Raw genomic sequence first — 24771 nt, 5'->3', positions numbered from 1 at the left:
TTCCCACATCCCACTCTCTGGCTCCAGGTCTCTCCTCCCCCAAACCTGCCCCACACCACAGCACATGGACACGTGGCCACACATCCATGGATGGAAGCTTTAACCAGATAACAGGACATACCCAGCATGTGCTGCAGCAGCTTTCCCAAATAAGGATTTTCCATGGATTTAATTTTCCTCTAGTTTAATTTGCTTGGAGTAAACCATCACCTTCTCCAAGCATGGGAGAGTTTGCTGGTCATTCTCACCAGGATTTCTCCCTTTTTTCAAGATCTGTTCATCCCTGGCCAAAGCCTTTGCTTTTCTTCATCTTGGATGTGCCCAGGGTGCTCAAGGGAGACTCAGAGCTCACCAGTGTTAGGGTGGGTGAGCTTGGGCTGGGAAGGAGAAAGATTTTTGGAGCAGTTGGCATAAAGATGAGGCTGCTGGCTCTGACTCGATGGGCGCTCAGCCTGGGGTCACCAAAGGGTCACAGGGCGCTGAGGAGGATAAATGTCCCTTCTCAGAGGAACCTGCAACCTGGGCACTCCCAAACACCTTGGAGAGGCCCTGTTGGGTACCAGCAGGGGAACACCAGTGTCCTCATCCCACAGTCCTCCTGCCAGGGCTCTTCCTCCACCAAGGTGCTTCAGGATGTCCCTGAACATCTGTGCACCATTATGGTGCTGGGAATAGACCACAGCTTGGTGAGAAGGACCCCTGGCTCAGTGCCAGAGGAGGCAGCATCACCTGCTGCCTGCAGCATCCAGGACACCTCTGGAAGCCCCATCCCTGGTCCCTGGGGTGGCAGCAGTGGGGGCTGTGTGGATGCCAGGCCAGCCTCTGTAGGGGTCTGGCATGAGCTTTCCTGTCCCTGTTCAGCCTTGCACCAGGGAGCCAAGAAATCACTTAACTAAATAAACAGCTCTCTCGTCCCCAATGGCATCTGTTTATACAGCAGGTACAAACAGTCCCCAGGGCTGCCCATGCACAGCCAGTTCTTTCCACAAAAATCTATCCCTGAGGGCTTGCAGTACTGCATGTGGGGAAAGCTCAGCCTTATGCTGCCCCAGCATGGACACTATGAAGCCCCAGGATGAAGAGGAAGAGGCCAGCCTGACTGCAGACTGTGGTGTCAGGATTCAGATCTGGGGGTTCCAGGCACTGGGTGAAGCCACAGTGCTGTTCTGATCATGAGAGGGATCCAGGGAGATTGTAAAGGCATCACAGCTGCATCTCCCAGAAGCATCTTCCTTCCTCTTTTCCCTGGATTCCTAAAATCCCCCCAGCAAAGATGATAAGCCAGGCCAGTGCTGAGGACCTGTGTGTTCCCTGGCTATGGAGGAGGGAGAAGGGCATTTAAATTGCCTAACCTTGGTGTGCAATTTATGGTAGTATCCTCCACCGTGCAGCAACCTTGGTCCTAGTGTCAAGTTAATCTCCCTTCAGCCACCTGAAGCATTGGTTCCTCTCCCTTGGGAATGGATGTGTTTCATGTCATGGAGTCCCAGACTAGTTTCTGTTGGAAGGAACCTTAAAGCTCATCCCATTCCAGCCCCTGCCATGCACAGGGACACCTTCCACTAGCCCAGGTTGCTCTAAGCCCTGTCCAGCCTAACCTTGGACACTTCCAGGGATGGGGCAGCCACAGCTTCTCTGAGTAACCTGAGCCAGGGCCTCACCACCCTCACAGGGGAGAATTTCTTCCCAATATCTCACCTAACTCTGCCCTCTGGCAGTTTAGAGAGAAGGATGGGAACCATATTAAAGGTTGTACAAATGCTGATAGAGACCCATCCCAGCCCCTCAGACTTGGCTGAAGGTGTCAATGAGACATTGGCTGTCTCCCCAAACTGCTGGAGCTGGCTACAGCCAGCAGCAATGCCCAGGACAGGCTGTACCAAGGGCAAGGGTCACGTGCTTGTAAAAATGACCAAAACTTCCTTCTGACCTTCCCCCAGACTCTCCAAGTTAAGCCCTTCCCTCTTGTGATGTCTTTGGACACTGGGAGCAGATATGCTGGGAGAACCTCATACATTAGAAAGCTATAAATGCAATGCTCCCATTTCCTTGGTTTTCTGCTTAAAAGTGCAAACTGCTGTTGAAAGGAGAATGGTTTTCCAGAACCCAGGGTTGGAGTGACTGCTGGGGCTCTCCCCTGCTTGCACACACATCCAGGACAGTGCAGAGAGTGTTGGGCTACAGACTGTGAAAAGCCACCAAGCATCCAGCATAAATGGTTTCCAGCCAGAAACTATTTAGGAAAGGTGGAAAAGCACCTGGGGCTCACAGGGAGACAGACGCTACCTCCATCCCTAGTTAGAAAAATTATTTTAAAATTTTAACTTACAGGGGGTATGAAAGAAGGTGCCTCCTACAGCTTGTTAATTTATGGCCTGTTAGGGAGGGTGTCCTGCAGACCTCCAGAGCCCTTTGGGAGAGGGGGCTGGAGGCAGAAGGAGACCAGAGCTGCCTTAGAGAGCTGCAGCAGGACCTCATCACACTGGGTCCTGCAGGCTCTGCCTACATTCAAGGCACTCAGATGCTGAAACCTTTCCTGGAGCTGGGACCTCGGCTGGGCCAAACATTCCTCTTCCAAAGGCCAGCCACAGGCTGCAGGATGTTCCCATGTGACAGAGGTCAGTGACAGTGAGACTGGGGTGGCAAGTCTGTAGGTCAGAGGTACCTGTTTCTGTAATTTCCAGGTGTTTTTCTCCCACTAGGAAAATAGGTTGAGCAAGAATAAGGGAGACAAAAATCAAGAAGAAAAAGGAAAAGAATCTCCTTCCAAAGAACTGGCCCAGAAACAAGATACTAAAGTGGGGAAAGACTCTAAAAAGGAAGAAAGTGTTCAGAAAACAGACCTGAAAGGTAAAGCTGAGACTGAGACCAAGAGCAAAGAGAACAAAGCTATGAACGATAAAGTCAAGGCCATGGAGAAAAAGCTGATGGGGAAGGACAAGAAGGAGGAAGAGAAGGGTTCAGTGTTGAAGAAGGACACAGGGAAGGACAAAAAGGAGGATGAGAAGAGCTCAGAGTTGAAGAAAGATGCAGGGGAGGATAAAAAGGAGGAAGATAACAGCTCATATTTTAAAAAGAAGGATTCAGGAAAGGATAAAAAGGAAAAAGAGAAGGTCTCAGCGGCAAAGGAGGAGACAGAGAAGGGAAAAAAGCAAGAAGAAAAGGATTCAGCATCAAAGGACACAGAGAAGGACAAAAAGGAGGAGAAAAGTTCAGAATTAAAGAAACAGGCAGAAAAATACATAAGAGGGGAAGGTAGGAAAGAAAATGACAAAAAAGAAGAGGAAAAGGCTTCAGCTGTGAAAAAATCCAAGGCAGATGAGAATGATAAATCCCAGACAGAAGCAGAAAAGGCAGAAAAGGCGGAAGAGAAACAGGAGGCCAAGGCAGCAGCTGGGAGCAGCCCTTCCAAGTCTTCCTCCAGCAGCTCTGCAGATCAAGCCAAGGACGATGAAGCCTCCAGCATCTTTGATGAGCTCATCGAGAAGGTGAAGAACAACGATGCTGAGGTGACCGAGGTTAACGTGAACAACTCCGACTGCATCAACAACGAGACCCTGGTGCGCTTCACCGAGGCCCTGGAATTCAACACTGTGGTCAAGGTGTTTGCCCTGGCTAACACCCGCGCTGATGACCACGTGGCCTTTGCCATTGCCATAATGCTCAAGTCCAACAAGGTGCTGACAAGCATCAACTTGGACTCCAACCACATCACAGGCAAGGGTATCCTGGCCATTTTCCGGGCACTGTTGCAGAACAACACACTGACGGAGCTACGTTTCCACAACCAGCGGCACATCTGTGGGGGAAAAACAGAGATGGAGATTGCCAAGCTCCTGAAAGAGAACACCACACTCCTGAAGCTGGGCTACCACTTCGAGCTGGCTGGGCCACGCATGACCGTCACCAACCTGCTGAGCCGAAACATGGACAGGCAGAGGCAGAAACGCCTCCAGGAGCAGAAACTGGCACAGGAACGGGGGGAGAAGAAAGACCTCCTGGAGGTGCCTAAGCCTGGAGCACTGCCAAAGGGGTCCCCCAAGGCATCCCCACAGCCATCCCCCAAGGCTTCCCCCAAAAGCTCTCCCAAGAAAGGAGAGGCACCCAACATGCCACCCCCACCTCCTCCTCCGCTCGCCCCACCACTGATGATCAACGAGAACCTGAAGAACTCGCTCTCGCCAGCCACACAGCGGAAGTTGGGAGACCGGGTGCTGCCAGTCCAGGAGAAGAACTCTCGAGACCAGCTCCTGGCAGCCATTCGCTCCAGCAACCTCAAACAGCTCAAGAAGGCAAGTGCAGGGCCAGGTGGGGCCCATGCACAGGGTGGGGCTGGGGGCTGGGGGCTGAGATCATAGCCACTGTCAGTCTAGCAGTTTCCTTCTCTGGAGTGGGGTTGTGTCCAACCTCTGCACAGGGGCAGATCCATCCCTTTGCCAAGCACATGGGGAAGGAAGATCGATCCTTTAATACCATCCTGCAGAGCAGATGGGGTCAGCAGGTCCATCCCATGGCAGAGCATCCAATAGGAGTTCCATCCCTTGGCAGAGAGCATGACAGGTGCAGATCCGTCCCTTGGCAGAGCTCCTGTGCTGGGCACATCCACCAGGATCCAGGGGCTGGGACACAAGGAAAAGGCCATCCGTAAGTTATAACTCACTGGGCTCTTGTTGTATACAACAATAACTTCTTGTGGCTGAGCCCATGCCCCTGGGGTGGAAGGTGGCCCAGGATGGCTGGAGAGGTTTCATCTGCATTTAAACAACTGAAACATTTATTGATGTCAGCCCCAGTCTGGACTTGACTAAGCCTTTTGAACTCTTTACATGTGAGTGAGTGAGTTGCTCTGAGGGTATTGACACAGTACCTTGGGGACCAGCAGAGAGGTGTGGCCTACTGCTCAAAACAGCTAGACTATGTTAGCCAAGGGTGGCCTGGGTGCTTGAAAGCTATCACAGCAACTGCCCTCCTAATACAGGAGGCCCATAAATTCACCCTTGGGTAGCACATTGTCAAGTATCTACCCCATGTAGTAATAACTGCTGGAATAAAAGCCTAATGCTGGTTCCAGCATGGAGCCTTAAAACCTCTCACACACTCCAGGTGGTTTGTGTCCCTGCTGGGCTGTCCATGGGCTGGAGTGTGGGGACAGCCAGCCTGGCCAAGAGAAAGAGGTCATTGAATGGTTTGGGTTGGAAGAGACCTTAGAGATCATCTCTTTCCTGTCATGGGCAGAGACACCTTCCACTAGCCCAGGTTGCTCCAAGCCCCGTCCAATCTAGCCTTGGACACTTCCAGGCATGGGGCAGCCCCAGCTTCTCTGGGCACCCTGTGCCAGGACCTCCCCACCCTCACAGGGAGGAATTTCTCCCCAGTATCCCATTGAACCCTGCCCTGGATGTCCCTACACCATGTCAATGACATTCCTGCGACCCCTCCCATTGCTCGCCCAGTAATGGGGTGTGCTTCCCTGCAGGTGGAGTTGCCGAAGCTGCTGCAGTAGGGTGCGGGAGGATTTTTCCCCTGCAGCCCATGGCAGACCCCCATACACTCACCTTTCTCGTGACTGTTTCCATGACAAGCCCTTTGGAACCTGCAGTGACCGACGCCAAGGAGCAGGGATCTCTCTGGGACACGGAGGATGGGCCGGGCCCAGCAGGACATGATGGAGGAGGTTGTATTTATTTTTTGATGGCTGTGAAGCCTTCAAGCTCACTCTTCTACCAGCACTGTGCCCCACTGGAGATGCCAAGAATAGAGCAGGGGTCTGCAGAGCTGATCCTTATGGAAATCCACCGCCAGAGTATAACAAAGGGGTTTGGCACTCCACTCTATCCAGGGTCCAGCCTGGGGTGAGCAAGAGTACCCCCAGCCTTGGGGGGGAGCAGGGGACACCCAGACCATTATCACATCACAAGGTTTCTGGGTGGCCGGCAGAGTTTTGGGATTCAGGCACAGCAGTGGCTGCAGAGTTGGGGGTTCAGGCTTGACGTCAGGAGGAATGAGAGGGTGGGAGAAGGGAGCAGCCAGGGACAGAGGGGGCATGGAAGTGGTGGGACACAGGGAGCCAGGCTGAAGCCAGGAGCTTGGGGCATCCTGTATGCACCCACAGCACTGCAGGGGGGCCCCCAGAACCCTCAGAGCATGGAAACCAAATCCACCTCAGAGAGAGTAGGGAAAGCACCAGCTCAATGGGGGCAGTGGGTTTTGGGGTCATGTGATGCCCATCCTCTCCCCCCCCCCAAACTTCCTGTTGTGACACCTTGATCACGATTTGTATGACTGTGGCCACTGCATACGCAATAAAGCTCACCCAATGCTTCCTGTGCCTCTGGACAACTCCACACCCCCAGATCCCAAACTGAGGCGCAGGGGGTGTCTGGGAATGGACTCAGCAACCTCAGCCAGGGATAGCTCTTCCCTCTCCCACAGCCATAGCCCACCCTGAACTGGGCAGCCTGGGACCACCTGGACAACCCAACCTGGGTGTCCCTGTTCACCCACCCAGAACCTCTGCAAATGGGGCACCCAGGACTCCCCAGATGGGACAGCCAAACCCCCCCAAATGGGGCACCCTGCTGCTGCTGGACACAGACAACCAGGCACCCAGAGCCATGCAGACATCCCAAAACTCTGGAGTCACGAAGAACTGGACACCCCAGGACCACCCCACAGTCACCTAAAACCCTTTGAGTCCACACAGAACTGGGAATCCTGGGGCTGCCCAAGGGTCACCCCGAACTCCAAGGTAATCCGGAACTGGGTCCCTCAGGGTCACCCTAAAACTCCGCGTTGACTCCAAAATTGGGCACCCCAAACCCTCGGGGTCACCTAGAACTGCTCTCCCCTCTGGCACCACGGGGCCGGGGCCGTTTTGGCGATGCAGCAGTACACGGGTGTCCCCCGGGAGGCTCCCCCTGTTCCGGGACGCCCATGTGCGTGGCTGAGAGGCGGCTCCCGGTACAGGTGAAACGCCGTTCTGTGGGGCATTTCTGCAGCCACGCAGCGCGGTGGCCCCAGCGGGAAGAGCAGTATCCGCACCACGGGCTCCTCGTGCCCTTTGCCCCCGCATTCCTGCCCCTTGGGGCGGCCCCTGCTAAAGCGGGCACCGCGGGGCCATTGGGACATCCCATCCGGTCGGCCCCGGTGTGAGAGCACCAGGGGCCTCACCCGAACACCGACGGTGCCACCTAAACCACAGGGGGCCGGGACGCACCGGGGCAGGGCAGCTCCCGAGGGGGAGGGTAGGGGCCCGGCAGGGGGCGCCGTTAACGCACCGGGGGCGCTGCTGTGCGCGGCGGGGCCGCAGGGGGCGCCGTTAACGCACCGGGGCCGCCGTTAACGAACCGGGGGCGGAGCGTTGCGCGGCGGGGCCGGCAGGGGGCACGGTGCAGCCCCGGCCCGTCCGGTCCGTCCCGGATCCGGTAGCGACAGCGCCCGACGGGGGCTACTGGGGGTGTCCGGCTCCGCTCCCTCCGCTCGGTACCGGCGAACCGGCGCAGGGCACACGGCGGCGGCGATGGACGGTGGGGCGGCGGCATGAGGCGGCGGAGGCGGAGGGGAGCATGGCGGCGGCGGGCGGCGGCGGGGCGCGGCGGGGGCTGCTGAAGCGGAAGCCGAACTTCACGCTGCAGGAGCTGGAGGTGCTGATGAGCGAAGTGCTCCGCTACGAGCCGCTGCTGTTCGGCGCCGCCGCCGGTACCGTGAACGCGTACGAGAAGCAGAAGATCTGGTGGCGGATCACGCACAAGGTGAACGCCGCCGGCCGCCACCAGCGCGACATCGGCGAGGTGAAGAACCGCTGGCGGGGGCTACGCCGCCGCGCCGGGGACAAGATCAGCCGGCACCGGCTGGAGCGGCAGGGCCCGGCCGGCAGGGCCGCCGCCAGGAACGGGAACACCGGGAGCACCGGGAATAACGGGAGCAACGGGAACGGCGCGGCCGAGCTCGGCCCGGGGCCCGCCCCCGCCCCCGGCTGGGGTCCTCGCGGCGCCGCCGGAACCGACCCTCGCAGCGCCGGGGGCTCGGCACAGCACGGTGAATGTGCGGGCAGCGGCAGGGGGACGGCGCAGGGACGCGGGGATGCTGGGGCCGGGACGGAAGAGTGGAGAGACGGACATGCGAGACCGGGACTAGGACAGGAGAGAACGGGGCAGGGTCACGGGAATGCTGGGACCAGGTTGCAGGGGGACCGGTACAGGTGTATGGTGGGACAGGGACATGAAGAACCAGGACACAGACGCGGGAGACCGGGATAGGGACTTGATGGGTGAGCAAAGGATGAAATAGGGGCCACGGATGAGGTGGAATGGGACATCGAGAAACGGGTTTAGGAAGTAGGGAAAAGCAACAGGTACATGGGGACACTGGGATCAGGACATATGCATGGAGGATGTGGGGGTTCAGGACACAGACATGGGGGACTGGGACGTGGATGCAAGAGAACTGAGACTGAAACAGGTCATTGGGACCAGGACAGGTGCATGCAGGGACACAGGAGACCAGGACCAGGGTGTGGGGTATCAGGAAAGGGACACAGCCAGACCAGGATGCAGGGGCAGGTGCATGGAGAGATGGGAACTCAGGGGACCTGGCTCAGCACCTGGAGAACCGGATACAGGGCATCAGGACAGGGACATGAGGAACTGGGACAGGGACACAGAGGCACTGGGACCAGTACAGGGACATGGAGTAACCAGGACACAGGGGACCAGGACAGAAACATGGTACTGGGACAGGGACACAGGAGACCAGGACCAAGAGCAGGGGATGAGGAGCAAGAAACTGGGAGCAGGACAGGTGTGTAGAGGGACCAGGACAGGAACACAGGAGATTAAGGCCAGGACAGGGACACTGGGACCATGCCATGGGGGACAGGGACATGGATACAGGGGACAATGGCAGGGACATGGAGGATTGGGACAGGGACATGCGGGATATGGGGGCATCTAGGCCTGGGAAGATACATGGAGGGACTGGGACACAGATCCAGGGCAGTGGTGTGAGGGGACTGGGACCAAGATGTGGGAAAAACCAGGACCAGGACTCTGGGACCACTACAGGTGCATGGAGGGACTGGGGCAGGAACAGTGGGGTGGGGACAGAGGGGGAACATAGAGTCAGGGCAAAGGGATAAGAACATGGAATATTGGGACAGGGACACAGGTGACAGGGATGTGGGAGGACCAGGACAGGGACATAGGAGACAGGGAGAATAACAGGGGCAGCTAGGCTAGGACAGAAGGGTACCAGGATCGGGACAAGGATACGGGTGACTGGGATTAGGACAGGGACAAAAGGCACAGGGTACTGGGACCTGGACAGGGATAAGAAGGGGCTGGGAACAGGGCAAAGACATGGTGGGACTGGGACAGTGACATGGGGGTTAGTGAGGTGAGAACTGGGACATGGTGGTACCAGGACCAAACAGGAACATAGAGGCACCACATTCAGGACAGGGGTATGGGAGAGCTGGGAACAGGAGAGGAACAAGGGACACGGGATGGGGTAGAACCATCATGAGGGACACAGGACTATGGAGATGGAACCAGGACTGGGTGCAGGAGAGGAGATGTAGGAGCACAGGGATGGAGACAACAGGGTCTGTCACTTGGTCCGTGGGGCACTGGGCACACGGGAGAGCCCTGCAGCTGCTCTGTGCTCCCCCTCCGTCCCACAGGTGTCAAGGAGGAGCCGGTGAAGGAGGAGCCTGTGGAGGTGAAGACTGAGCCCTTCCCCGGCCCCGCTGCCGACGGCATTCCCGGCCGCGGCTCAGACTGTCGGCTGTCCCGCACCGGCATCTGCCCGCCCAACGAGCTGTGCGAGGGCTGGAGCCGGAGCCCCCCGCGCTCCGCACCCTCTGAACTCTCCCTCGGCGACCTACGCGGGCAGCAGGAGTCGCTGGGCTCCGACTTCCCGAGCCTGCTATTGGAGCAGGAGGCCGAGCAGCTCAGTCACTGCGGCGCGGGCGAGGCGGGGCCCCCCGGGGCGGCGGGGCTGGACGGGACCCCCGAGTGCCCCCAGGTCAGCTTCGTGCAGTCCAATGAGCGGCTGGTGCAGGAGATGCGGGCGTTCCGCCGGGAATACGCCGAGAGCCGTCGGGAGACCACAGCGGTGCTGCGCAGCATCGCCCAGGCACTGGGCGTGCTCAGTCGCAGCCTGGCCGAAATCCGTGACCTCTACCTCCGGGAGCGGGGGGTCCCCAAATCATGAGCCTCCCACGCAGCTGGCTGTGTACACACACCCCTACCCCACCCCCCAGAACCCACATCGCTGCTTTTATTATTATTTTTATTATTATTTCTTTTCCTCTCCATCCCACTTCAATAAAACTCGGAGCTGCACCCCCACGGCTCCCCCCATGCCGGGGACCTCAGAGGGTTTTTGGGGATGATGCAGGGGGCTGGGAGATGGGACAGGGCAGGCGTTTGTCCTTCCAGGCGGCTCTACCTGGCTTTTGTCCTGGACTGATGGACTCTGGTCCCAAATTTAGCCAGCAATGCTGGCAGGGATGAATCCCACCAGGAACAACCATCGGGGTGACACACCACCCACCCTCTCCCGCTTATTCCTCTTCAGGGAAGGGGGCATGGATAGAGAAATTGTTCATGCGCTCACAGTCCCAATCCCAGCACAGAATTTTCTGTTTTCTCACTCAAAAGATTCCAAGGGTGGTTTCACGCCCCCGTTTTGAGTGAGGGGGGCTGGATGGGCGGCAGCACTCCAGGCTGGCTCATCCAAGCGGCTGATTTGGTGGGAATTACCCATCCCAACACAATTTTGGGATGGAGAAATCTTGGGAGCAGAAGGGACAGGGCAGAATTCATGTTCCCCCATCTTACAATTCGCGGGAAGGGGTTGGGGGCGTTGCCCTCCCTTTTTTCCCCATTAGAGAGTCACTGAGACGACACCAGGCTGTGGGCACAAGATGTGGTTTAATGCCAACCCCGGAGTGAAGAGCCGGGGGTGAATCCGGGGGTATGTGTGTAGGGAGACAGCGGTGCATGGCCCTCGGAGGACCACCCCCCCCGGGAACCCCCCCGCGGGTGCTCAGGACCACTGGCACCCAGAGCCAGGGGCGTAGACACCCACAAAGGGCCCAGTGTGCGGCACAAGGGCCGCCCTGTTCTGCTGGTACTGGATCACCCCAGGCTGGCTGGGAAGAGCGTGATCCAGCGCCGGCTAAGGCAGCCTCCCAGCGCTGGGGGGTCCCTGGGGTTCCCAGCCTGGCCCCGCTGGCCGGCGGCGGGTGCAGGGGTCCCCGCAGGGATTATGCTCCAGGGTAGCTGGGCTGTGCCGGGACATAGGGTGGTGGTGCTGTGGAGGGAGCAGATGGGGTGTCACCATGCCACCGGGCCCACTGGGTAATAGGGAGGGTCCCCGTCCCCCCCCGGTGCTCACCTGTGGGGTTGTAGACAGGGGGGCCGGAGGGGTACATGGGATACTGGGCGGCGGGGCCGGGCGGGGGGTACATGGCCATGGGGGTGAAGCCAGGCTGGGGAGGTGTAGGGCCACCTTTAGGGTCCACGGGAAAGGGAGCTGGGGGAGCTGCAGGGGGGTAGCTGGACAGGGGAATTTCCGGGCCTGCGGGAGAGACTGGGGGGGTCTGCGTCACCCTGACACAGGGACAGGGATGGTGCCTAAGAGTGGCGGTGGCCCTCGGGTTGGTGGGCGCTGGGATGTTATCCACACCCCCACACCCCCACTGCAGTGCCCAATTTCCCCCTCCCATCCCTTCAGGTTCCACCACCTCACCCCCCGGCCACAACCCCTCCACCTTGTACCTCAGGACCTCTCCTCCTCCACCATCTCTGTACTCTACCCCTCCTCCTACACCTTCATGCCTGCAGTCCACCCCCCACCCTCCCGATCCCCACCGCATTCCAACAGCCCCCCTTCTCTTTACTTCCCCCACCACTCCCCCCACCCCACACCTACAAGACTCTTCTGCTCCCTCTCATCTCTCATCCCTTCAGCTTCCACCTTTTACCTCAACACCCCTGCACACCTCTAGTGCCTGCTGCCAGACCCCTTCACCCTGTACCTCCAGGATCCTGCAAACCTCCATCCCTGCAACTTCCCCCTTTCCATCCCCAGGCCTCCCTGCTTTCCTTGAGGCCCCCTCAAAATCCCACCACCCTGTACCTCTAGAACCCTCCTGTTGCCCCCCCATCCCTACTGTCCTACTCCCACACTCTGCATTCCTCCAGGCCCTGCCTCTTCCCAAACCCCTCCACTCTCTACCTACAGGACCCTCCTGCATCTCCCACCCCTATAGCCCACACACACCCCCCAATTCCCACAGGCCTCCGTCCAGGCTCCCCCAATCCCCCACCCTGTACCCAGAGCACTGTCATGCACCAAGCCTCCTCCTGCACCCCCCATCCGTGCATCCCCCATTCCTGCACCTTCCCATTCCCCAGGTCCACTTAACCCTGCACCTCCTTACCTGCAGGACCCTCTCCTCCTGCACACCCTGCATCCCCCATCCCTACAGCCCTCCACCAGAACCCCCTTCCCCCTGAAATCCTCTAGGCCCCCTCAACCCCACTCCACCCTCTTTTCCTACAGGACCCTCCTCCACCCCCTCCTCCTGCACCCCCATTCCTGCCCCCCAGCTCCACACCTTGCAGGGGGGTGCGGGGGTGCTGCCGGCGCTGGTACAAGTAGCAGCAGGAGCACATGAAGCAGCAGACGATGGTGGTGACGATGGCGATGAAAAGCACCACGGCTGAGGCGATGCCCGCGATGGTCTTGGGGCTGTAGGACCCCAGGCGTGGGGAGCAGGTGCTGGGGGGCACCCAGGGCACACACCCCAGACAGCACCCACTGATACTGCCCACTGCCCCATGCCCAGCACCCACTGACACTGCCCAATGCCCAGAACCTATGCCCACGACATTGTCCAGCACTGCTATCAGCACCCAGTAGCAGTGCCCAGTACCCAGTGCCAATGCCCTGTAGCAGTGTCCTCTGCCCAGTGACCAGCATCCAGTAGCAGTAACCAGTGCCCAGCACTGCCCAGCACCCAGTGCAAGTTTCCAGTACCAGCATCCAGCACCCAGTGCCAACACCCAGTACCAGTGACCAATCCACAGTATCCATCCCCCAGTGCGCCGGTCCCAGTACCAGTGCACAGCAACCAGTGCCCAGTACCAGTGTCCAGCACCCAGAACCCAATACCAGCACCCAGTACCAATGCCAAGAGCCTGGCACCCAGTACCAGTACCAAGTGCACAGCACCCAGTAGCAGTGCCCAGCACCCACTGCAAAGCACCAATGCCCAGTACCAGTGCCCAGAGACCAACAACCCAGTACCAGTATCCAACACCCAGTACCACTGCCCAGTGCCCAGTACCCAACACTCAATGCCCAGCACCCAGTGTTAGTGTCCAGCACCCAGAGCCAACAGCCTGGCAACCCAGGAGCACTGCCCAGTGCCCAGTACCACTCCCCAGTGCTCAGAACCAGTGCACAGCACCTGCATTCAGCATCCAGGAACAGTGCCCAATGCCCAACACCCAGTGCCCCCACCAAGTACCAGTGCAGAGCACCCAGCATCCAGCACCCACTGCCACTGCTCAGTACCAATGTCCAACCCCCAGTGCCACTGGCCAGTATCTGGTACCAGTGCCCAGCACCCAATGCCAGTGCCCAGCACCAAATACCAGTGCACAGCACCCAGCATTCAGTATGAGTGCACAGTAGCAGTGCTCAGCAGACAGCACCACTGCTGAATGCCCACAACTCAATGCCCAGCACCCAGTACCAGTGCCCAGCACCCAATGCCCAATACCCACTACAAGGGCCCAGATACCACTGCCCAGTACCCAATACCAGTGCCCAGCACCACTGCCCAGTGCAGAGCACACAATGACCAGCATCCAGTACAACTGCCCATCACCAGCACGCAGTACTAGTGCCCAGCACCGAGTCCCAGCACCCAGCCCACCCTGGAGAGCCCCCAGCCCCATCAGCCCCAGCTGTGGCACCTGAAGGCAAGGCAGTGGCGCTGCTGCCGCTCGGTGATCAGGCGCAGAGGGTCTCGGCAGCAGTACCGCTGGAGGCACGTGCCACAGCAGAAGGTGAAGAACTCGCAGTCGAAGCCAGGGTGCCATGACCCGTTTCTGTCCACGTACCACAGGCAGTCTTCGCCCCCGGCCACTGTGGACAGCCGCCCAACACCTGGGCCTTGGAGCACTTTGGATCACCACCCTCAGGGGCATCAGCAGCACCCCATGCCCTTCCTCCCCTACATGAGCACAGCCTGTACCCCACTGTGTCCTATTCCCCTTGCACCCCGTTCCATCCTGCCCCAGTACATCCTGCCCCAAAGTGTGCCCCTATACACCCCCAAATACCCTGCTCCTTCCTGTCCCCCTGTCCCTCATACCCAGCCCCACATCCCCTATACCCTGCTCTGTCCTTCCCCATGGACCCCGAGACTGTGCCCCTATGTACCCCCAAACCCCTGCTCTGCTCCATCCTGCCCCATATCCCTTAAAACCCTGCTCCATCCTGCCCTTGTGTACCCCCATACCCTGCTCCATCCAGCCCTACATCCTTGCAGATGCCCCTCCATCCCATCCAGCTCTCCGACCCCTCCAGATTCCTCCAGATCTCCCCAGCTTCCCGTTCTTCCGCGTGTTCCAGTAGCACTTCCCACTCTATTTCTGTCCGGAGCCACCTGTCTTCCCAGAAATAGCCGCGGGCCGAGGCTCGGGGGCGGCCGGAGGCGCCGGGGCAGCGGGCGGGCAGCCACGGAAATGGGCTTTGCGGGAATCTCACATGGCATTATTCACACACTCCAAAATGGGATCACGGCAGCTCAGGGACGAGTGGGCACAGGGTTCGTGCATAGGAAGCCCCCAAATTCCCCCGGGCTGGGCATCCCGGCTCGGTTAGCCACCGGCTCCGTGCCTGCTGCTCCCGGGGACACCCCGAAAGCGGCAAATGGGAGGCGGGTTTGGGGGGAGTGGACACAGTTCCCAGGGGGACACTTTGTTGCAAGCAACCCCTGGTGAAAGGGGCCGTGTGTGGCACTAAGTCCCTCCCACCCAGCGGGATCCCCGTGTCACAGATGGTGGCACCGTGTCCAGGCGCAGGGTGGCACCGGATCCCCCGGCCCTCCCCCGTCCCCGTATATCTCTTACCCATCGAGGCGGCCACGGCCACCAGCAGGGTCCCAGCCAGGGGCCAGCCGCTCCCGGGGCCGCCGGGCCCCATCCCGGGGTCAGAGCTGCTGTCCCCGCTCAGAGCTGCCCGGGACAAGGGCGACGGCTGCGCGGCGGCACCGGGACCGGGGCCGCTCCCGTGGCCGGTGCCGCGGGGCCGCTCCCTCTGCCGATATCTCCCGATGCCGTCCGGTGCCGGTGTGGGGCCAGCGCAGGCCCGCAGTGACGCCGCAGCCCGGCGGCGCTCGGTTGCTGCCCGGTGTCCCCCCCCCGTCCCGTCCCCCCGGCGCCGCCTCCCGCCGCAGCCACCGGCCCCCGCCCGCCCCCACCGGGAGGAGCAGCGCCGCCGGCCCCGGGCACTGGCAGGGCCGAGCGGGGATGCGGGGACCGGAGTATCTTCTCTGGCATTGCCCACGCCCCCCCCCCCCCCCCCGCACCCCCCTCGGCAACCCTTATTTCCCCTCTTCTTGCACCCCATCCCTTTGCTCGTCCTTGCACCACCCCCCCATCCCCTACATCCAATCCCTTCCCTACCCCATGCTCCCCATCATTTCCCCTCCCAGCACCCCTTCTCCCACCTCATCCTAACCCTGCACTCCTTATTTGCCTGCTCTGCACCCCATCCCTTCCCTGCACCCCGTCATTTTTGTTCACAGCACCCTTTCTCTAACCCCATCCTTTCCCGGAACACCTTATTTCCCTTCCCCTGCATCCTATCCCTTCATCCATCTTTGCACCCCTTCCCTGCACCCTTCCTGCCCACCCTCCTGCACCTCAGCCCCACACCCTTCACCTCCATTCCATCCTTCCCTTCTACTCTTTCCCCCCTTCCCAGCCTGGGTCACTGGGTGCCAAGGTTGCACAGCTGGATCTGGAGCACCCTCTTGCCACTGGGATCACCTGATTACTGCCCTGAGCACAGCCAGACCCCAAATCCACAGAGTCCCATCCTGGCAATGCCAACGGGACCCAGGGATGGGGGACCTCAGAGGGGACATGGAGGTGACACATCCTGAGAGTGACGTACCCCAAAAAACACTTTTATTAGAGACCAGAACCTCAAATTCAGGGTCGTGATGACACCAAGGTCACCATAAGCACTGGGGTCACAGTGTCCCTATCAGCAGTGCCACTGAGGGAACACGGGGTGGGGGCCAGCCCCTGCCACCCCACTGTGGCTCCCTCCTGTGCCCCCACGCTGGGGTGGGGAGGCACAAGACGTCCCTGCCGCCCCTGGGCCAGCCAGAATGTGCCCCCGCCCCAGGGTGGGGGCGTGAGCACTCACACTTGGGTGACAATCTCGCCGTTCTCGGGCATGTAGACCTGCACGGGCACGCCGGCTGCTGAGCGTCGCAGCACCTGCACTGGGGGACCCTGGGGGAACAAAGACCCTGTGGGTGTTGGCATCCTACCTTGTTTGAGGGGCACCACTGGGGGCACATCCTGGCACCAGGGCTGGGCTGGAGGAGTTGTGGGGGCATGGCCACATGTCCCCACTTGCTCAGCCTGTGTCCCAGCTGTGCCATTGATGCATTTGTCCCAATGAGACTCCCAGGTGGAAAGGGAGAGCTGGCCACTGTGATGTCTGCAGGGATCCTTCCCTGCTCAAGGCTACCTCAGTGCTACCCCTGGGACCCACATGAGTCCTGCTTGTGGGAACCTGGGTGTGACATGAGGGACCCACATGGATCCTGCCTTAGGGACTCCCCTGAAGTCCTGGTCCTTCCCATGGGACTCTCATGGGACCCAGTCTTGCCCCAGTAACCCCCTTAAGGTTCTGTTCTTTACTGTGGAACCCCAGTTCTGCAACAGGAACCCCTGTAGGGTCCTTGTCTTGCTCTTGGGATCTTCAAGAGAAAGTAGGGACCTACTGGAACCCCAGTCCTGCTCCAGAGACACCCTTAAGGTCCTGGCCCTACCTCAGGGACTCACATGGGACCCCAGTCCTGTCTCATGGGGTTATGGTTCTGCCCCTGGAACCTACATGGAACTCCAAACCTGCCCATGGGACCCTTGGCAGATCCTGCCCCAAAGGACCTTAAAGACCATACTTCTATTCCCAAGAACAGAAGACCCTGGTCCTGGCCGTTGGACTTCCTCAGGAACCCAGTCCTGCCCCAGGGACTCCTCTGGGACCCAAATTCTTCCTCTGTGATTCCTTCAGGACCCTAATCTTCCCATGGGGACCCACTCAGGACACTGGTCCTGCCCCAGGAACCATCAGGGACCCTCCAGACTCAACCTATAGGACCTTGGATCTGATCAGAGGACCCTCAGAGGGTCCTGATCCTGTCCCAAAGGATCTTAAAGCACCTCGGTTCTCTCCTCAGGACCCTCCTGAGACCATGGTCCTGCCCCATCGTCCCTTCTGGAATCCCAGTCCTGTCCCAATAACCCTCATAGGACCCCATGGACTCCCTCAGGACTTCACTCCTGCTCTAGAAATCCTCATGGGACCCCACCAGAGCCACATGTCCCTACACTACCTCAGGGTACCAACTCAAGTCACCTGCATGACAGCACCCAGGGGGTCCCCCTTTTCCCACATGACCACTCCCAGCCAGACCCCGTGTCCTACCTGAACCAGTGACAGGATTCCATGAGCAATGGGCACGTCCCTGATGGTCCCACCGTGGGGTCTCTGGAAAGCCCCTTGCCGGTCGAGGGAGTGGGGCCGGGCACCTCTCAGCCGGGCACGTTGGTGCCATGACTTGAGCTCCTCGGTGACGGCGGCCTTGGAGAGCCCCCGGGCCGCAGCGGGCGCGTAGTCTTTGAGCGAAGGTGTGCGCACAATGCGGCTACGTGAGGGCACCAGGCGCTGGTACCGCAGTGGGGCCAGATCCTGCTCGTACAGGAAAGTCAGGGGGCCAGCAGGTGGCAGGAGCTGGAGGGCACCCCTTGAGTAGTAACCAGGTTCAGCAAGGGGCAGTGGAACTGCAAAGGACATGTCAGGGCTGCTGCTGCCCGGGGAGGTGGCGTGGGAGATGCTGGAGAGGTCGGAGATGCTGTCATCGGAGCCAGAGTGGCACGCAGGGCCAGGGGTCAGGATGCAGGAGGTGGGCACAGTGACTGTGTAGTAGGTGGGGCGCCGGCGGGGTGCGGTGCTGCGGCCCCGTGGCTCAGCTGGCTGCCAGCATGGGTCCACCCTGCAGGCAAGACACTGTGGCTGCAGGAGGACCCTTCCCTTCACCCTAAAGCCAGGGCAAGCCCTGGGAGAGGTGCATCCATGGGTGTGGGGCACAGCCACCCCGTGGGGAGACATCTAGCCTCCTCCCAAGGGATTAGTTCATCCTCCCCATGGGGCTGACCTCCATAATCTCCATAGGGTTACTTCCATCCTCTCCATGGGATTATCTCCAACCTCCTCTCAATGGATTTCTGTCCATCCTCCCCACAGGGTTTTCTCCCACATTCCCATAGGATTGTCTTAATCCTGTCTCTGGGATTATCTCAATCCTCCCCATAATATTGTCTCCATCCTCCCAATGACTGAGCTCCATCATCTCCATAGGGTAAATTCCATCCCTCCCCATGGGATTATGTCTCTCCTCCCCAGATTTTCTCCATCCTCCCCATAGAGTTAGGTCCACACTTCCCTTGGTGTTCTCTCCATTATCTTCTCCATGGGATTATCTCCATCCTCCTCCCCATAGGTTTAGCTCCATCATCTCCATGAGGTTCTCTTCATCCTCTCCCACAGGATTACTCCCATCCTCCTTCCCACAGGGTTAGCTCCATTTTACTGCCAGTGGAACTATCTCCATCCTTCCTACGGGATTATTTCCAACATCCTCCCCATGAGCTGAGCTCCATCGTCTTCACAGGGTCATTCCCATCCTCCTTCCCATGGACTGAGCTCCATCCTCCACATGGGATTATCTCCATCCCCCTCTCCATGGGGTTATCTCCATCCTCCCCTGCAGAAGCCCTTGTCTATCCCCCCCATGCTCAGGACATACCTCAGAGATTGGGTCTGTCCCTGCCGTCCTGATGGCTCTGGGGTGCTGGGAGCACTTGAACCTGCCTTGCGGCACAGCACCAGGGTCCGGATGGGGACAAATCGGTAGGGAGGGTCCCCTGTCCTGGACACTGGGGAGCCTGCAGAGTCAGGGCTGCTGGGGGCCAAGGAGCTGGCAGGGGCAGCCATCAGGGACCCAAGACAGCATTGGGAGCTCTGGGTTTCCCCATCCTTAGGGTCGATGCTGGGATTTTTGGCCTTCTCATAGGGTCTGTCCAGGCTGGCCTCCTGCCAGGGAATGGGGGGGGGCATCAGAAGCCCTGACTCTTCCTCCTCCTCCTTGTTGGGGTCCTTGGGAGATGGGGACCTCTGTGGGGTGGCAGGTCCTGGTGGCCGTGTGTCCTCTGCAGGAGAGATGGAGGGTTGGGATGGTGGGGACACAAAGAGAGGGCTGGGATGGAGGGAATAGGTGGATGGTTGGCATGGAGGGGAGATGTGGGGGGTTGGGATGGAAGGGACACACAGGGGAATGGCATGGAGGGGACATATAGCAGTGGAATGGGATGGAGGAGACACAGGGAGAGTAGGGATAGAGGGGACACAGGAAGGGTTGGAATGGAGGGAACACACCAGGAGTCTCCCCTGGTCCCCACAGCCCCCTCACCCTCCTCCAGCAGGCCGGTGTCAAATATGGAGCTCTCGAAGGAGGCACTGAGCTCTATGGGGCAGGGCCTTGCAAGAACAGAGCTGGGGCCGCCTCCGGGTGCCAAAGCGCTCCCACAGCCCCGCCACCACCCAGCGCGTCCCCGCGGGCCTCCGTTCCCCTCTCCCACGCCGCCTGTCCCAACACGCTCTGGGACGGCAGCACTACCGGACAGGCCGGCTCTACCGAGCCGTGTGCAGTTCCCAGCCTGCCTGGGATGAGCAGGCTGGGGGCACCAACAGGGAAGGAGATGCCGCCACCATGGCCCCGGTCCTTGGAGGGGACAGGGATGGAGAGAGTGGGGACCCCTGTGGATGGCTGTCACTGGCATGGGGACATGGTAGCTGGGCCACATCCTGCCCCCCTTTGGGTGCAGGTGCTGAGGATGGGTGATTTGGGATAGTTATGGGGTGCAAGCGGCAAGGGTGAAGTATTAGGGCATTTTCAGGGGGGTGCAATCAACAGAGGTGAAGTACTGGGGTGGATTCAGTGGGGTACTGCTGGAGATGGTTTATCAGGGTGCATGCACTATGGATGGACTCTTGGGGTGCATTCAGGGGGTACATATGCCAGGAATGGTTTATTTGGGTGCATGCACTGGGGATGAAGTTTTGGGGTGTGTTCAAGGGGGTACATACATGAGGGATGGTGTGTTGGGGTGCATGCACTGAGGACTGTGTTTTGGGGTGCACTCACAGGGGTACAACCACCAGAGATGAAGTATTGGGGTACCTTCAAAAGGGTGCATTGACACTCAGAGCGTATCAAGGTGCATGTACCAGGGATGACCTTCCAGGGGGCATCCAAAGGGTATATTCAGCAGGGATGGGAAATTGGGGTGCATTAACCAGGGGGGTGTTGGGGGGGTGCATTCATTGAGGGTGTAGAACTGGGTTGTATTCATAGGAGATGGAAAGTTGGAGTGCATCCAGGGGCTGTATTCACCAGGAATGGGAATTTGGGGTGCATCCAGGGAGGTGCATTTACCAGGGATGGGAACTGGGGTGCATGCATTGTGGATGGCATATTGGGGTGCATCCAGAGGGGTGCATGCACTTGGGATGAAGGACTGGGCAGCATCCAGCGGGGTGCATTCACAGGGAATGGGTAATTCAGATGCATTCCCCAGGGACACCCAACCAAGCAGCATCCCATTCTGCCTCCCTGCTCTCCAGCATCCCCCTACCAAGGGGCTTGGGGGGCTCACCCTTGGCAGTACTGGTGTCCCGCTGCCCTGCCAGGAGCCGCCGCTGGTTCAGGACCTGTTCCAGATCCCGCAGCTTCTGCTCCTCCCGGAGTGCTGCTGTCTGCCGCCTCTTCCGCACCTGCCGGCCGATGTTCTCCTCGTGGCAGAGCCGGCGGGAGGCCTCAGCAATCTGCAGCTGCAGCGCCCGCTCCCGTTCCAGAGGGTCCTGGGGGCAGGGGACACGCTCAGAAACACACCTTAACACCCCCAAGCCCCCTATCATGCTTAACACCCCAACACCACCCATAGCACTTGGGATCCCAACCCCTCCCAGCATCTCATCTGGGACCCCAACACCCAGCATCACTCTTGGAACCCAACACCACCCATTATGCTCAGAACCCCACCACTGCCCATAACATTTGGAACCCACCTCCTCCCATAATTCTGGCACCCCGCTACACCTGGGACCCCCCCCCACACCCATCACCTTGGCACCCCAACCCCACACATGTTTAGGACCCCATGATAACCCCATTAACTCAACACCCCAACACCACCCATCATGCTTGGAACCCTATCTTGTCCCATCTCCTGGGCACCCCAACACCAAACATTGCATTCAGAACCCAAACACCTCCCTTCACTGGGGCATCTCAGCACCCCAACACCATACATCATGCTTGAAAGCACCCCCTTGCCCCTCTCACCTACAGCACTTGGCACCTAACTACCAGCCATGGGATGGGGATGGCAACATTTCCAGGTGACCCTCAGGCAGCTTCCACAGCGGAGGAGAGGGGAGGGGATGGGATGGGATGGGATGGGATGGGATGGGATGGGATGGGATGGGATGGGATGGGATGGGATGGGATGGGATGGGATGGGTCCCCACCACCTTTGCACCCCCAGGGACTGCCTCACCACCCCACGCAGAACAGCAATCTCATCCAGCTTGAAGGCAGCCCCGATTCTGCGACGGACCTTGGGGGGCTTCTCACCGGCTTTCAGGGGGTACTCACAGGGCAGGGTCCCTGTCAGCTCCTGAGGATGGCACAGGGACACTGAGCAGAGCCATGGCAGCATGTGAAGGTGGGCAGGGGGTCCTCATGCCCTGCTCACCGCCTCACGCAGGCACAGCCGCCGCAGCTCCTGGATGCAGCCATCAAGCTGGGCCTCCAGTGCCTGCTGCTGCCGCTGTCCCGCCTGCACCCGCTCCTTTGGTGGGGACACTGGGCTGTCAGGGCCTGGAACAGACACATGGACGTCTGGAGGGATGGGAGCATACAGGTACCACCCTCCACCACCCCACAGCCTCCCTGCCTTAGTTTTCCTCCACCGCAGGGGGAGCCATGACCCTCCCAGCAGCACCCATAGGTACTCCAGCTGCCCCAAAGCAGCTGTGCCTCCCTTCCCCCACAGCAGCATCCGTGGGTGTACTGACTCCCGTGGAACACCTGTTTCCCCCACCCAGCAGCACCCATTGGTATTCCAACCCCCAGGGTGCCCAGGAACCCCTCTCCCAGCAGCACCCATGGGTCCTCCAATCCCCCAGGGTATGCATGAAATTCCCCCAGCAGCACCATGGGTGCTTCAGCCCCCTCGGGACACGTGTGGCGTCCCTGCTGGGGGGTGGGAGGGGGGGCACAGGAGGAAGGTTTCAGTCTGACTCAGCCATCCCAAGCCAAACCCGTCTGAGTCAAATCCTCACCAGAGCACCCCCCACTACACTTCGGGTGCCTCCCCAAACGCAGGGGAAGCCTCCATTCCTCCACCCCTTCGTTTCCCCAAAGCTTTCTCCAGGCAGCTCATGTGTCCCTAGTGTGTCCCCATGCACTGAAATGCTCCGTTCTCTGCCTGAAGGAGGGACACGTCTATCAGAGCACCCATGGGCGACAGGGGCACTCCAAAACCTCCCTCATCCGCAAACCCCCTTCTTACCCGAGTGCAGCATGATCCCGCTGTCCATGTCACTTGCCTCTCCCATGCCGCGCCGAGAGCCTGCGGGCAACAGCGGGGACACAGCTCGTCCCTACGCCCCCAGCCGGGCTGCACCCACGGGTGCACACAGGCCCTGCACCCCTAAAATCCCTCATGTGACCCCGGGCGTGGCGCGATGGCGGCGGAGGGGAGGCGAGGCTATGTTTGCTTTGCCTTCTTGTAGGTCCTACCATAAATAAAGGGTGCGGACTGCTCGAGGCGGGGGGAGGGTGACACCCTCGAAGGGGTCAAAGGTGGTCGGGGTGCGGTGGGGGGAAGGGCCGAGGGGCCCCTCGCTCCCGCCCCAGCTGGTTTCGCTGGGCACCTCTCCCAATTTTCCTTTCTTATCCATCTGGGCTGGCGGCGGATCCTGGGGTGGGAGGGACCGCTGGCCTGGGAAAAGGGTGTCCCCAACACCCCAAGACTCCCAAACTCTTGGGGAGGGAGTGAAAGTGAGGCAGTGGGGCGGGGGCGAGGGGGTTCACACCGCTTTTCCAGCGCCGTCACCTGGCCATGCCTCAGTTTCCCCAGCCCGCTCCACGTCGCACTGGGCGGCCAGAGGCAGGACGGAGGTCCCGGGGGTCCCGGCGGGATGGGAAAATCCCTTACCTGAGCCAGCCGCCGCTGCCGGCTCCGCTGCGCCGGGGCACGGACGGGTCTGGGCTTGAGCGAAGGGAGGAGCAGGGTGAGCAACATCTGCCCCAGTCCCCGCCCCGCTGGACGGCCCTCCAGCGGCTGCCCGGCACTGCACGGAGTGGAATGACAGTGCACGGCACGGCACATTTGCAGCATGGCATGGTACGGTATGGATGCGTCACAGCATGGCCTGGTGCATCACAACAGGGGGTGGTGCAGTTCGGTGCCGTGTGGCCCCGCAGCCCAGCACAGCCTAGCGCGGTGCTCGCTGGAGGCTCCATCCCTAGTGCCGTGTAGGCATCGGCCAAGCGCAAGAACCACTGTCCCTGTCCTGGCCCTGGCTATGCACAGCAGGATAGTGCCAGGACTGTGCCAGGACGGTGCCAAGACGGTGCCACCATTGTTCCAGGATGGTGCCAAGGCTCTCCCAGGCCGCGAGATGATGATGCTGCAGCCACTGTGGCCCCTCTGGATTGGAGTGAGTTGGGCACATCCTGCATTGCTATACCTGGCAGGGTGGGAAAGAATCCTCATGGGACGGGGCTAGGCAGGATGGGGTGAGAAAGCAGGGAATAGACAGGGTGCAGGCAGGGGGATGCAGGGAGCAGGCAGGGAGCAGGCAAGGAGTGCAGGGAGCAGTCTGGGGTGCAGATTCCCCAGAACAATGGCCTATTCCCTGCCTTGGTGCCCAGGGTGATGCTGTCAGCCTGGGGCTGTTGGTGTGAGACCTATTCAAACCAGTGTCTCTTCCTCCCTCCCAGTGGACTCCAGCTGCAGGTGGAAAGGGCAGGAGTGAAACACATTTAACTGTGGAAATGGGATGAAACACCAGGAGAAGACAGAGAAGAAAGGAAAGGGAGACTGAAGGAGTAAGGAAGGCTCTGTGCCACCAGGGGATGGCTGAAGGCCTTGGATGGACACCAACTGCAGTTGGGCTGGTGGCACCACTAGTAAAATGAGCCAGTGGCCACTATGACCACCCTCCATCCCCACCATGCACCATCAGCCCAAGGCAATGCCACTCCATCCCTGTCTCTGTCCCATTTCCATCAAGAAAACCAGATTAAACATTTTTATTTGGTTGTTTTCTGGTTCATGGAGTCAGGGCAGGTGCAGGTCAGGGGGAGAGTGTTGC

General features: G+C 59.8%; 4 protein-coding genes and 2 long non-coding RNA genes across 8 annotated transcripts in view; 3 read left to right on the top strand and 3 right to left on the bottom strand.

Moving 5' to 3' along the window:
- Positions 1-7244, top strand: part of LMOD1 (leiomodin 1) — a 22135-nt gene extending 14891 nt beyond the window's left edge. Inside the window, exons 2-3 of the mRNA XM_053997912.1 lie at positions 2703-4292; positions 5477-7244. Coding sequence (XP_053853887.1) covers positions 2703-4292; positions 5477-5503 — 1617 coding nt within the window. The 3' untranslated portion in view covers positions 5504-7244. The remainder of the gene's footprint in view (positions 1-2702; positions 4293-5476) is intronic.
- LOC128818526 (uncharacterized) lies at positions 4450-5644 on the bottom strand. Its single transcript, XR_008440501.1, has 2 exons — positions 5556-5644; positions 4450-4619 (listed from the first exon to the last, which is right to left on the bottom strand). It is a non-coding gene; the product is annotated as an uncharacterized LOC128818526 (long non-coding RNA).
- A 79-nt stretch (positions 7245-7323) lies between the features above and the next one.
- Positions 7324-10343, top strand: LOC128818517 (myb-related transcription factor, partner of profilin-like). Of its 2 annotated transcripts, none has more exons than XM_053997927.1 (2): positions 7324-8037; positions 9680-10343. In XM_053997927.1, the coding sequence occupies exons 1-2, from the start codon at positions 7566-7568 to the stop codon at positions 10210-10212; spliced, it is 1005 nt and encodes a 334-aa protein (XP_053853902.1). In that variant the 5' UTR covers positions 7324-7565; the 3' UTR covers positions 10213-10343. The 2 variants fall into 2 exon arrangements, with proteins under 2 accessions (XP_053853902.1, XP_053853901.1); XM_053997926.1 differs by having other exon boundaries at positions 7382-8043.
- A 572-nt stretch (positions 10344-10915) lies between these two features.
- Positions 10916-15438, bottom strand: SHISA4 (shisa family member 4). Its single transcript, XM_053997928.1, has 5 exons — positions 15153-15438; positions 13992-14163; positions 12626-12759; positions 11401-11583; positions 10916-11316 (listed from the first exon to the last, which is right to left on the bottom strand). The coding sequence occupies exons 1-5, from the start codon at positions 15223-15225 to the stop codon at positions 11270-11272; spliced, it is 609 nt and encodes a 202-aa protein (XP_053853903.1). The 5' UTR covers positions 15226-15438; the 3' UTR covers positions 10916-11269.
- Positions 15439-16197: 759 nt separating this feature from the next.
- On the bottom strand, positions 16198-23758 carry INAVA (innate immunity activator). Of its 2 annotated transcripts, none has more exons than XM_053997919.1 (8): positions 23610-23758; positions 22962-23021; positions 22143-22267; positions 21945-22064; positions 21042-21246; positions 19133-19535; positions 17752-18319; positions 16198-16547 (listed from the first exon to the last, which is right to left on the bottom strand). In XM_053997919.1, the coding sequence occupies exons 2-8, from the start codon at positions 23005-23007 to the stop codon at positions 16455-16457; spliced, it is 1560 nt and encodes a 519-aa protein (XP_053853894.1). In that variant the 5' UTR covers positions 23008-23021; positions 23610-23758; the 3' UTR covers positions 16198-16454. The 2 variants fall into 2 exon arrangements, with proteins under 2 accessions (XP_053853894.1, XP_053853893.1); XM_053997918.1 differs by having other exon boundaries at positions 21948-22064; positions 23610-23685.
- Positions 23759-23869: 111 nt separating this feature from the next.
- LOC128818525 (uncharacterized) lies at positions 23870-24718 on the top strand. The gene is made up of 2 exons (XR_008440500.1): positions 23870-24114; positions 24398-24718. It is a non-coding gene; the product is annotated as an uncharacterized LOC128818525 (long non-coding RNA).
- Positions 24719-24771: the final 53 nt, after the last annotated feature.

Source organism: Vidua macroura, chromosome 24 (assembly GCF_024509145.1).
Source record: "Vidua macroura isolate BioBank_ID:100142 chromosome 24, ASM2450914v1, whole genome shotgun sequence".
NCBI classification, from domain to species: Eukaryota; Metazoa; Chordata; class Aves; order Passeriformes; family Viduidae; genus Vidua; species Vidua macroura.
This window is presented reverse-complemented; position numbering and strand designations above follow the sequence as displayed.